This window comes from Oncorhynchus nerka, linkage group LG28, assembly GCF_034236695.1.
Source record: "Oncorhynchus nerka isolate Pitt River linkage group LG28, Oner_Uvic_2.0, whole genome shotgun sequence".
In the NCBI taxonomy this organism is placed as follows: Eukaryota; Metazoa; Chordata; class Actinopteri; order Salmoniformes; family Salmonidae; genus Oncorhynchus; species Oncorhynchus nerka.
The window spans coordinates 70,980,527-70,993,829 of NC_088423.1; the positions used below are offsets into that span (position 1 = coordinate 70,980,527).

A 13,303-nucleotide genomic window follows, 5' to 3' on the forward strand; every position below is an offset into this window, starting at 1 on the left:
ACGTAAGTGCCTTTGAATGGGGTATGGCAGTAGGTGCCAGGCGCACCAATTTGTGGCAAGAACTGCAAAGCAGTTTCACACAGTTTCTCATGTGTAATAAGAATGGTCCACCACCCAAAGGACATCCAGCCAACTTCACAACAAGTTGACAAGTTGAGGCTGTTCGGAGGGTGAAAGGGGGTGCAATTTAATATTAGGAAGGCTTTAATGTTTTGTACACTGTGTATGTCCAACAACCCAAAGAAATAGGGACCACAGCAGAAATAAATCTGAATTTATTGTGCAATCCCGTTCACGTTTTTTGTATGCATGTAATGTGTACATGTAATTTTTTAAATGACAAATAAAATCAAACAGTTTAAGAAGACAATAATAGAAGTTCAAATAAGTACCGTAAGTGGAGAAAACTGCTGCTGGGGACACAAATATAGCAAAAATCAAAATGGGACTTTGATTAACCACTGATAATGCAGAGCATTCTTTACAAATACAGCTAAACACAGGAGCTCACGTGTAGTAGCCTAGTGCTTCTATTCACAGTGAATTAAGTGTTTACGGTTAATACCAAACTCCTGAGATCAGAAAACGCTAACCCTCAGCCTTACTGGCTCTTTCTCACCTTCCCACAGAAGGCCCTTTGTTCTGGGCCTGGGGGAGGCCCTCATTGGCTCCCTGGATTAGTGTTGTCAGACAAGTGGCAGGGTTAAATTTTCTTTCATACCTGCTCTGTCTGCTTCCATTTCTGCTCCAAGGCATCAAACATGACCCTACACAGCTCCTGGACGTCATGCTGCTGCCAGGCTGCAAACACAGATACGCAGACACCACAGAAGAGACAAACACACACGGACCAGTTAAGACACAGTGAACTGTGTGACAAAACAAAGTACCCCTTCCCCCACACTCTTCCAGTTCCTTTATCAAAACATCAGAAGAGGTTGAGCCTGGGCTCCTCTTGGTTACGGGGAGGCTGCTTAGATGTAGCAGTGTGACAGCCCACCTTCGCTGCTGTCCCAGCCAAAGCTGCGGGTCACGTCGGTGGTCTCGATGGCCCTCTTCTTACTGGTCTGCAGCAGCAAAAACAGCCTCTGTAGCTGGTAAGGGATGCTGGTAACCGGGTCTTCCTCCGACTCCTCAAACTCCCAGCTGGAGGGAACAGTGGACAAGTAGAAAATAGTTTTAGGACAAAGCTCTTCATTAAATACAGTTGTTTAGTAGAACAATACAAAGAGCTTCACGAGAACAGGTACTTACTTGTACAGTGCATTTCTGAACTCCGGGGTCATAAACAGTGTTTGTAGAAGGCTGTTCAAATAGCAGGTCATGGCCTGGTTAACCAAACCCACATATCCTGCAGAGGGGGAGAGACATGAAATCAAAATCAAATGTAATTTGTCACATGTGCCGAATACAGTGAAATGCTTACTTAAAAGCCTTTAAGCAACAATGCAGTTAAGAAAATATAAGTGTTAAGTAAACAAAAATCAAAGTAACAAATAATTAAAGATACGCAGTAAAATAATAATAGCGAGGCTATATACAGGGGGTACCGGTACAGAGTCCATGTGCGGGGGCACCGGTTAGTTGAGGTGATATGAACATGTACGTAAGTTAAAGTAACGACGCATAGATAATAAACCGAGAGTAGCAGCAGCGTAAAGGGGGGGCAATGCAAACAGTCCGGGTAGCCATTTGATTAGCTGTTCAGGAGTCTTACGGCTTGTGGGTAGAGGCTGTTTTGGAAATAGACTTGGCGCGCTGGTACCGCTTGCCGTGCGGTAGCAGAGAGAACAGTCTATGACTAAGGTGGCTGGAGTCTTTGAATTTTTTAGGGCCTTCCTCTGACACAGCCTGGTATAGAGGTCCTGGATGGCAGGAAGCTTGGCCCCAGTGATTTACTGGGCTGTACGCACTACTCTCTAGTGCCTTGCGGTTGGAGGTCAAGCAATTGCCATACCAGGCAGTGATGCAACCAGTAAAGCAGGATGCTCTCGATGGTGCAGCTGTAGAACCTTTTGAGGATCTGAAGACCCATGCCAAATCTTTTCAGTCTCCTGAGGGGGTACAGGTTTTGTCGTGCCCTCTTCACGACTGTCTCGTGTGTTCGGAACATGATAGTTTGTTGATGTGGACGCCAAGGAACTTGGAAGCGCTCAACCTGCTCCACTACAGCTCCATCGATGAGAAAGGGGGCGTGCTCGGTCCTCCTTGTCCTGTAGTCCACAATCATCTCCTTTGTCTTGATCACGTTGAGGGAGAGGTTGTTCTGGCACCACACGGCCAGGTCTGGCCTCCTCCCTATAGGCGGTCTCATCGTTGTCGATTGAATTGTTTATGAAAAAAAGGTGGCAAAGGTGATTGATGATGATGATGTAATTGTATACAAATAGGTGCCGATAATGATGAATCACGATGTTATTGTTTACGATGAGGCGGCCCAGTGATTTTTTTTCCACTACTTTGACCCCAAAATACCTTGGATATTGTCTGCCCATTAAACAACAATGCTATCTTAGTCAGTGTTTGCAGACAGTTGGTGCCTTTTCCTGTTCAATTTGAATGCTGGTGTTCAACCTTCCCAAGTTCTCTCACGTCACCCCGCTCCTCCGCTCTCTCCACTGGCTTCCAGTTGAAGCTCGCATCCGCTACAAGACCATGGTGCTTGCCTACGGAGCTGTGAGGGGAACGGCACCTCAGTACCTCCAGGCTCTGATCAGGCCCTACACCCAAACAAGGGCACTGCGTTCATCCACCTCTGGCCTGCTCGCCTCCCTACCACTGAGGAAGTACAGTTCCCGCGCAGCCCAGTCAAAACTGTTCACTGCTCTGGCCCCCCAATGGTGGAACAAACTCCCTCACGACGCCAGGACAGCGGAGTCAATCACCACCTTCCGGAGACACCTGAAACCCCACCTCTTTCAGGAATACCTAGGATAGGATAAAGTAATCCTTCTCACCCCCCTTAAAAGATTTAGATGCACTATTGTAAAGTGGCTGTTCCACTGGATGTCTTAAGGTGAACGCACCAATTTGTAAGTCGCTCTGGATAAGAGCGTCTGCTAAATGACTTAAATGTAAATGTAAATGTCTGGGTAGATTGATACCTTAGTTTGCGGTCAGGCCTTTACAAATCAGGCCACTGTTGTGTCATCGGCAAACTTGGTGTTGGAGTCGTGCTTGACCATGCAGTCATGAGTGAACAAGAATACAGGAGGGGACTGAGCACACACCCCTGAGGGGCCCCTGTGTTGAGGAACAGCGTGGTGGATGTTGTTACCTACCCTTACCACCTGGGGGCGGCCTATCAGGAAGTCCAGGATCCAGTTGCAGAGGGAGGTGTTTAGTTCCAGGGTCCTTAGCATAGTGATGAGCTTTGAGGGCACTATGGTGTTGAATGCTGCGCTGTAGTCAATTAACAGCATTCTCACATAGGTGTTCCTTTTGTCCAGGTGGGAAAGAACAGTGGAGTGCAATAGAGATTGCATCATCTGTGGATCTGTTGGGGCAGTACGCAAATTGGAGTGGGTCTAGGGTTTCTGGGATAATGGTGTTGATGTGAGCCATAACCAGCCTTTCAAAGAACTTCATGGCTACAGATGTGAGCGCTACGGGTCGGTAGTCATTTAGGAAGGTTACCTTAGTGTTCTTGGGCATAGGGACATTGGTGGTTTGCTTGAAACATGTTGGTATTACAGACTCAGTCAGGGACAGGTTGAAAATGTCACTGAAGACACTTGCCCGTTGGTCAGCGGCTGCTCAGAGTACATGTGCTGTTAATCCGTCTGGCCTTGTGAATGTTGACCTGTTTGAAGGTCTTACATATGCTACAGAGCGTGATCACAGTCATCCGGAACAACTGATGCTCTCATGCATGTTTCAGTGTTACTTGCCTTGAAGCGAGCATAGAAGTAATTTAGCTCGTCTGGTAGGCTTGTGTCACTGGGCAGCTTGCGGCTGTGCTTCTTTTTGTAGTCTAATAGTTTGCAAGCCCTGCCACAGCCAACGAGTGTCGGAGCCGGTGTAGTACGATTCAATCTTAGTCCTGTTTTGATGCTTTGCCTGTTTGATGGTTCGTTGAAGGGCATAGCGGGAGCTTCCAGGTTATAGTCTTCTTTGAAAGCAGCAGCTCTACACTTAAGCTCCGTGCAGATGCTGCCTGTAATCCATGGCTTCTGGTTGGGGTATGTACGTAGTCACTGTGGGGATGACATCAATGTACTTACTGATGAAGCAAGTTGATGAAGCCAGCCAGACGTGGTGTACTCCTCAATGCCAGCGGAGGAATCCCGGAACATATTCCAGTCTGTGCTAGCAAAACAGTCCTGTAGCTTAGCATCTGCTTCATGAAGTGAGCTGTCAGGGGGGTGAGGTTACGTAACAGGAAGTGAGGTCAAGAATATGCTGTTGACAGAAAGGGTGTACCTGTGTCAGACTTGTTGAGGATGGAGGAGTAGGAGTAGCTGGGGCTGCTGTAGTCACTGCTGCAGCCCACCGTGCAGTCTCTGGGCAGAGGGCCGATGAAGCGCTCCTGGGAGCTGTCATCCAGACCACTGCTGCCCGCTGTCCCCGACTCATCCTACACAAAGGAGAATTAAGCTTCAGCTCATAGCTACCACTAGTCTACCAAGAATGAGCTGCATGTCAATCCCTCCTCCAGGGGAATGCCCTAGGTATGCTGGTATTCATATTAACCATTAACTCATCTTCCCACTCACTCACCGATGCAATCTGAGGCTGTTCTCCGTCCTTGTCTGTGAGTTGGAGGAAGTTCCTCTTCCCGGGCTCAAACCCAAACTCAGTGAGGGACATCTCACTGCTGGGATCCAGCGAACCCTGCGGCAGATCAGAAAAAGAGAGAAAAAAAAAAACTTCAGTTTGGACAGGCAGTTCTGAACATGAGAAAACAGCAGACGCAAACAAAATAAAACTAGGATTTGAGATTGAAAAATGTCAGTTTCCCCACAATACAACCTAATCAACCTGTCAATCAGAGGTTCCCATTGAATTCATAAGGAGAATCCTCACCATGATCATTCAAAAGATGAGCTTTTAGGACCAGTTTGTGGAGCATGCTATGAAGCAGCAGTGTTTTGTCATGTAATGTTGGCTGTAGAAGAGGGAGGGGGGAGTAGCCAGCAGCGGAAAGAGAGCTTAATCCACTGACCTACTCTTGTGAGATAACTCCAGCTTCAGATTACTTCAGGGACAGGAAAGAAAGACTGGCGTACATAAAGCTATTTACACACTATGGGGAGGATCCAAACGACACCATTTCAAGCCGTTGGTCAGTGAGTGCGGCTCAGTTGACAGTATAGCCATGTGCGGAGGAGGAGCAAACGGCGGACGTTTTGGAGGACTACACAAGTACGTAAGCCCCCCACCACCACCAGGATCCAATAAAGGGACCTGGGATCATAAGGTTGTCATAGGACACAGACTCACCATGTCCCCTGTCTTGCGCCATGCCAGGTCAAAGGTGCCGTTCACATAGCCCGCCTTGTAGGCCACATCCTCGAAGAGTTTGGGAAGGGTGGTGGAGGCTGGCAAGTTGAGGGTGAGCCTCTCGTTGACTGTCTTAGCATTGGTAGTGTCCTGGACTATGCACAGCACTCTGGGCTCCTCCGCCGCATTCTCTATCTGTAGGATACAGGACACATACAAACACCTTGAGTGCAGAGCACACACACCTCTCCATTCAGTGTTCTACTTCATGACAAAATATTAACACAAAAATGTTATCACCAGGTTATTTGCATGCATTCAGGGAGCCGAGAGATTTGACTACAGTCAGTGGGTAGGGCATTCTCATACTCACACGTGAATGTCATCATAACAGGCGAATGAACACCAGACAAGAAACTAGAGCAGGCGGGTGGTGCAATGGAGGATTACTATTATATGACCTACGGTGTGGACCTCACGTTGCATTACATTCTTGGAAGATGCAGATTAAAATAGCCCAAACCTAGAGAGGGAGGAACATTAGAGACTGGAACAGAGCCATGCTTCCAAACTATCATAGTGCCAAAAATTCCTCCATAAGGAATGTGTCATCAGTAAGGAAACTGAAAATATCTGGTTAATCTGGTAACTCATCAAGGGACGGGATGACAGTACATTATTAAATTGACCAAAAATCATAACATGCAATGATAGATCAAGATTTGAGCCTCATGCATACATGGAATCTATAGGGCTAGTCTGGTTTACCATCTGCGTGTCTAGAGCCTCACACCATCGCAACCTATAGACCTCATTGTTTCTATTCAGTCTGGCTTTGTCCATGTTATTTATGAAATGATGGGCTAGTTATTCAGCTAATCTAGTGAAGCCAACATTTGTTATGATTACAATGTCTACTACAGTGTATCATACTATTTTCCCCAAAGCAGGCCTTCCAGGAATGACACAAGAGAAACCTGTCTAAGACATAGTGGTGTCTGTGTGACCAAAACAACTTTCAGTGAGGCTCACGTAATAACACATGCTTAAAAGGTCTATCAGCACCATTACATGGTCAGTGCTTACTGTGACCTTTATTTAACTGTCCACAATTATAGTCCATGAGTGTGGTGTGTTAGCATTTGACAAATGTTTCCCTAATCGAAGAACCATTTGTATTTTCCTAAAGAATTCAAAATGAGTCATCCACCAAACAAAAATGCCTATGGTCTGTTTATTTCAACTACATGTGTCATGTTACTATTTTGTTACGGTCTAGGCACAGGGACCAGCTGGTAGTAGGTTGGCCAAACATTCAGGACAGCAAAAACTTGATGCTCCATGCAGTCGTCAGCAAACCCCACACAGTAAGCTGCACACAGTCAGACTATCCACTCCGCTAGGAGGAACTACCTGAGAAAACCTCTTCTTCATCTCATCGAAAATACTCTGCCTGCAACTCCAAAACATACCCTAATGACACATGGGGAGGAGGAGTGTTAAACACAGATTAAAACAGTAAAACAGCTGTTACCGAGAAGTAAAACAGTTATGCAACATGCTAGAGTTTCTCTATGTATCCACAAGCACACCGGCTCAGACTAAATAACTGGGAATGGCACGCTTTCAATTAACTTCTAAACACCACCACTAATACTGTAGGTATTATTAAAATCAAACAGACAGAACAACTAACTATGTAAAGCTGGTGATCTTGGCAAAATATGACCCGGCCGATGCTACAAACAAGCCGCAGATGTCAACACGAATGAATTATAAGATTAGGGGTATTTTTATCACAGATAATGTTGCAAGGTGCTGACATGCAGCCGTAGGTGCTATAGAGCACAGACACAAATGCACTACACAGAACAGATACGAGAATCTAGGCTAAATGACAGAGGAATTATTACTTAACTACAACCAGAGTTATTAGTCTGGATTTCTGTTGTTAAACCAGTCAGGTGACACCGAAAAACATGTTCCTGCCAATAGAGCAAATAACAGCAATCTAACAGCCAGCATCAGTAGGCCTACATCAATACTAACTTTATTGAAGAGCCTTCAGAGGGTGAGAGAACAACCTGGTCTATAGTCACTGGCTGGCAGAAAACCCAGAATTTCAGTAGAACTTCAGCCTGTAATTTTCAGTCTCATTTTCATGTCACTCCAGTCTGTAAGATCACATTTTTTCTTCAATCAAGATGAGTCTGGGATGGGAAAAAGTGTATCTTTACTTCCTGGTTTGACAGTAGCACCTGAGGGCAACTGACTCTTCCTGAAACAGATACTGAAACTTTTCTATGCATGTTGTTTCTCGGGAACTGTGAACATTGCATAAAGGGAAAGCAAGAGTGGGCTTGTTAACCTGCTTGGGTATTTGGTTTTCAAAAGAACATTTAGGCCTAACATGAGTTGCCATGGGAATTACATTGCATTAACTGACAAATTACATTTGCACATCTGACAAACTGTAGACATACTTTCGGGGAAAGAAGATAAAATGTCCCTAGTATAGTTATGAAAGGTCTGAAACTAACAGTTTTATAAAATCTCAAGGAAAAAACAAACATGACAATGAACGTAAATACTAGAGGTCGACCGATTATGATTTTTCAACGCCGATACCAATTATTGGAGGACCAAAAAAGCTGATACCGATTACACGGCTAATTTATTATTATTATTTTTTGTAATAATGACAATGACAACAATACTAAATGAACACTTATTTTAACTTAATATAATACATCAATAAAATCAATTTAGCCTCAAGTAAATAATGAAACATGTCCAATTTGGTTTAAATAATGCAAAAACAAAGCGTTGGAGAAGAAAGTAAAAGTGCAATATGTGCTATGTAAGAAAACTAACATTTCAGTTCCTTGCTCAGAACATGAGAACATATGAAAGCTGGTGGTTCCTTTTAACATGAGTCTTCAATATTCCCAGGTAATAAGTTTTAGGTTGTAGTTATTATAGGAATTATAGGACTATTTCCCTCTATATCATTTGTATTTCATTAACCTTTGACTATTGGATGTTCTTATAGGCATTTTAGTATTGCCAGTATAACAGTATAGCTTCCGTCCCACTAGTTAGCACGCGTTAACTAGCTAGCCATTTCACTTCAGTTACACCAGCCTCATCTCGGGAGTTGATTGGCTTGAAGTCATAAACAGCGCAATGCTTGACGCACAACAAAGAGCTGCTGTCAAACGCACGCAAGTAATGTTTGAATGAATGCTTACGCGCCTGCTTCTGCCTACCACCGCTCAGTCAGATACTTGAATGCTCAGTCAGATTATATACAACGCAGGACACGCTAGATAATATCAACCATGTGTAGTTAACTAGTGATTATGATTTATTGTTTTTTATAAGATAAGTTTAATGCTAGCTAGCAACTTAACTTGGCTTACTGCATTCACGTAACAGGCAGTCTCCTTGTGGAGTGCAATTGGATCCCCCGAGCTGACAAGGTGAAAATCTGTCGTTCTGCCAATGAACAAGGCAGTTAACCTAACGTTCCTAGGCCGTCATTGAAAATAAGAATGTGTTAACTGATTTGCCTAGTTAAATAAAGGTATACATTTATTTTTTTAATAAATCGGCGCACAAAAATACTGATTTCCGATTGTTATGAAAACTTGAAATCGGCCCTAATTAATCGGCCATTCCGATTAATCGGTCGACTTCTAGTAAATAGAATAGCCCTTACACAGTATTAACATCCTGTTACCTCCTAGGAAAGTCTGCTCACGCAACAGGCCTGCGCAAGGGCTAAGGCCACCACCAGTACAGAGGAAATTACATGAGTGTTTGAAGCTAGCCTACACATTTACATTACATTTAAGTCATTTAGCAGACGCTCTTATCCAGAGCGACTTACAAATTGGTGCTTTCACCTTATGACATCCAGTGGAACAGCCACTTTACAATAGTGCATCTAAATCTTTTAAGGGGGGGGGGGGGGTGAGAAGGATTACTTTATCCTATCCTAGGTATTCCTTAAAGAGCAACTACACAACTTACCGAGAATGAAATATTTGACTTGCAGACCTTGCTTTACTTGAGGAAACCGGAACAATTGTATAACAATACAACAGCAGGTGTGCCTATGCTCAATGCCAGATTTCGAGGACTAAGTCTAACCTCAGAGGCCAAAAACACTCTCCACCCCGCTGACTCATCCCACTGCACACAACTTCTGTCAAGCGCTTTAACAGCAGCTAGCAGGTGGCTCTACAAAGTTTAAACCAACCAGTTCCCTCTGGACAACTTAACAGTAGGCAGGAGTGGATATGTTGTGAAGCTACTGCTTCAAATAATGACTATTGCCTTCATTGGTTGGACAATAACATATTTAAACTGAGTTTTGGTGCTGTCAAAAAAGCTGTGTCACCTAACCTGTTCCAGTTCAAATTGAGACAGAAATGAAAGAATCGTTCTCTTGCTTGGTTAATGGATAACAAAGACGATTCTCCATTATTTTACACAAGACATCCACTGAAATATGAGGCCTAGCCATGCTCAAATGCAGAGGGACAGGGGCCCAGGCAGCGATGTGTATAGGGTTGGAGATTATCAGAATTTGGCCATGGAGAGCAGTGAGCCCTGCATAGAGCTGAAATAATGGTTTCAGCTGTGTGATTAGGGGGATGGAGAGAGGACTGATCAAGGCTTCGCGGAGCACAGCAGCACAACGGTTTGGACCTTCAGCACTGGGAACACTTGATTATTGAGCGCGGCTGTCCAGAGCAGATTAAAACTAGTCAATTCCATTTTAAGGAGATGTATTATCCTAGTGAGGCCAACATTCCAGACTCAGCCCTAATACCAGCCTAAACAGAGGCGCAACACTCCTTGTTTTTATCCTTGATCTGCCATTATATTATTTTTTAGCTAGATACACATTTCTAAGTTACTATAAGATTTAAATGGTCATTCTAGTACCATTTACAAAAGGTTGGAAAGCGATTAACACAATATGTCAAGACAATGTAATTATTTCTGATTGCAATGAAAGCAGGCAGTTCACCGTCTACAGCCCGTGGCACTATATTTCAGCAAACTCGGGCAAGACTGTGGCCGTATTAGCTACAATAAATCTTCGTGTGGAAATTGTGGACACAAACAACCCTATGAAATGTTAACAAGGAGGTACTGACAGTGTCATAAAAACGTTTAGATTGTTAACAGTTAGACCTAATTATAGGGTATTGAACCATTACTTACTAGCTAGTTAAGTTACACTTAACATCTAACATTAGCACAGCTAGCTAATAGCACATTTTATGTACACGATATATCAAATAGTTAACGTTAGATATGAAACCAAAATGTCATGTGAGACTGATGCTTAGAAAAAATAGATAGCCAACTGGCTAACTCTCGCTAGCTAACGTTACCTGGAACAAGGACTTTTTTGTTTACCCGATCTGAAACTAGCTAGTCATCGACAACGACACCGTCCAGCTGGCTAGTTCGCCTTTGCTTTGACAAGCTAGCCAACTACAATTTAACGTTAGCAGCAGCTCAAAGCAATGTCTAACGACATTATTAGCAAGCTAGCCAACTAAAGAAAAACTTGCATTATTACTCTACAATTGTTTTATTTTCCATGTAGCTAGCTGGCTACCTCTTGTCCATCATAACTTCCTAGTTCAACGTTCCTACGCCGTTTTGAGCGAACCAGTCGGGGTTAAAGCTACAGTAACGTTGGCTAGCTATGGTTAGCATGCTAGCAATCTTTTCTAACTAGCTAGCTAGCTGAAAGCTAACGTTAGTTAGCCAGCTCTGTCATTGCGGTTTTACGCGTCAGTAGATAATGCCACCAACTAATTTTCTGTACTAACTAAAAAGTTGATTGTATCATTGACTGTGATAAGGATGATTACTAAGGGCCCGTTGTTGCCAGAAACCCGTTCTGTAACTGGCTATGATAATCTCACCTCTTTCGGTACGAGCTGGTTCTCTTCGCTGGGCACCATTTCCATTTGTGCGACAATTTATACAGGCATCTACCCGAGCTCGATGTCAACGGGAAAACTTCACGACGGTGAACAAAAACATAATTTGTGTTTTTTCAACCCGAGGGTCTGTAGAACTAAACTGAAACTAATAAAAACTTGTATGAAAACAAACACACAGCTATCAATGGGGAGGAAATGGACAGCCTTCAGTTTCCCGAGATTTCAGGGAAGGTAACATCGTCACATCCTTAAACATCTCTGATGTCACTGATAACCCAAGTACGTAGATCAAGTCTGTAGTGCATGTTAACAATTATAATATTGACAAAGTTCCAGTGAAACGCTGTGCTTTTCATCCCCAGGTTTTCTTGTCATTGTCTTTCATTTATAAGAATAATTTTTCTCCACACAGATATTATATATGAAATAATCGGGATATATTGTGTAAACATACTTATTTGTTTTTAGAATATTTGTTCCGAAATAATATCCTATTGGTGAGCCAACTTGTAAATGCAGAGTTTAAAAAAAACTTAGTTACAAGGATTTTAAAAAATCATTTTACAAGATCCCTGTAACACCTACATATTTTGCAATGTTTTAGATGCCATTCCCTCAGGTGTTGCTTTATTATTCAGGAACGTGTCAAGACCTGACCCTCAGAACCTACCTTCCATTAACCCTGTTGACTCATCTGTAGAAAAATGTATTTCTCTTTTGGTCCATTCAACCACCGAGCTATACGAACCTTGTTTCAGCAGGATGTTGTATCTATACGTTATAGAACGGTTTGGAACGGTTTTATTGATCATATCTGTTGGGAAAAAGTGTGGATGTTAAAATTAAGGAAATTTCCTTTAAATTATTCATAAATATTATCCTGTCAACCACTATATGAAGAAGTTTAAGAAAAACATAATCTTAAATCGTACCTTTTGTAATGACCACCCAGAAACGGTGTTGCATCTTTTTTGGCATTGTATTCATGTAAGGAAACTGTGGCAAAACATCAGTAGATTATAATGAAGATTTTACATTATTGTGGAGAGATGTACTGCTTGGATTCTTTACCTATGATAGAAATAAGTTGAAACAATTTGATGTAATTAATTTCATATTCTTTTGGCCAAATTTCATATTCACAAATGTAAATTTACAAACAAAACACTACATTTCCTTACCTTACAATTGTTTTTTTAAACTATATTTTAAGACAATTAAATACTCTACTAACACAAAAAAACTGTTAGAATTGTAAGTGTACATGATGTGCATGTGATATTGTACCCCCTAGCCCAATTGTCCTTGATATATTATTTATATATACTTCTGTTCCCCCATGTACTTTCTGTGTTGATTTGTTGTTAATAAAAAATATATATATGTATATATAAAAAGTATGTAGGGAATGTATGCAGTGGTTGTTCTAGCTTGTATGGCTCCCTAGTCCTGGGCCCCCTTCAGCCCCCACTGACTGATTTTACTGTAAAAAGTTAGAGTTGCGCTATTTGATAGATTCCCCCGCTCCTCCTAATTCAGGCTTCAAGTGGGGAGACCTGAGGTCTGCCTAGCTCACAAACTAGAATCAGGGAGCCCACTCCGACAAGGTTAATTGACCCAGAGTCCCACATGTATCAATGACGTGACGTGCAAATGAGAGATAGAAAACTGATCACGCAAATATCACCATTCCGATATTTTTTGTGTGGGTGCCCGGTGCCGCCTATACAGTACCTAAATCCACCACTGCATGTATGTACAGGTAACTGCCAAAAATAAAGGAAGCACTTGAGTAAATGAGGGATACAAAGTATATTGAAAGCAGGTGCTTCCACACTGATGTGGTTCCTGAGTTAATTAAGCATTTACATTTACATTTAAGTCAT

At 42.7% G+C, this 13,303-nt stretch overlaps 1 protein-coding gene across 5 annotated transcripts in view; it reads right to left on the bottom strand.

The window, feature by feature from the left end:
* LOC115113640 (ubiquitin carboxyl-terminal hydrolase 47-like) overlaps positions 1–11,650 on the bottom strand; it is a 23,325-nt gene extending 11,675 nt beyond the window's left edge. Inside the window, exons 1-9 of one of the 5 annotated variants that reach the window (XM_029641514.2) lie at positions 11,397–11,650; positions 6,856–6,915; positions 5,443–5,637; positions 4,720–4,833; positions 4,423–4,576; positions 1,255–1,351; positions 1,001–1,146; positions 722–801; positions 393–410 (exon numbers count right to left, since the gene is read on the bottom strand). In XM_029641514.2, the coding sequence (XP_029497374.2) occupies positions 393–410; positions 722–801; positions 1,001–1,146; positions 1,255–1,351; positions 4,423–4,576; positions 4,720–4,833; positions 5,443–5,637; positions 6,856–6,915; positions 11,397–11,441 (909 nt within the window). In that variant the 5' untranslated portion in view covers positions 11,442–11,650. Of the gene's footprint in view, positions 1–392; positions 414–721; positions 802–1,000; positions 1,147–1,254; positions 1,352–4,422; positions 4,577–4,719; positions 4,834–5,442; positions 5,638–6,855; positions 6,916–11,396 lie in introns of all 5 variants that reach the window. The other 4 variants (XM_029641513.2, XM_029641517.2, XM_029641516.2 and 1 more) reach the window with 4 other exon arrangements.
* Positions 11,651–13,303: the final 1,653 nt, after the last annotated feature.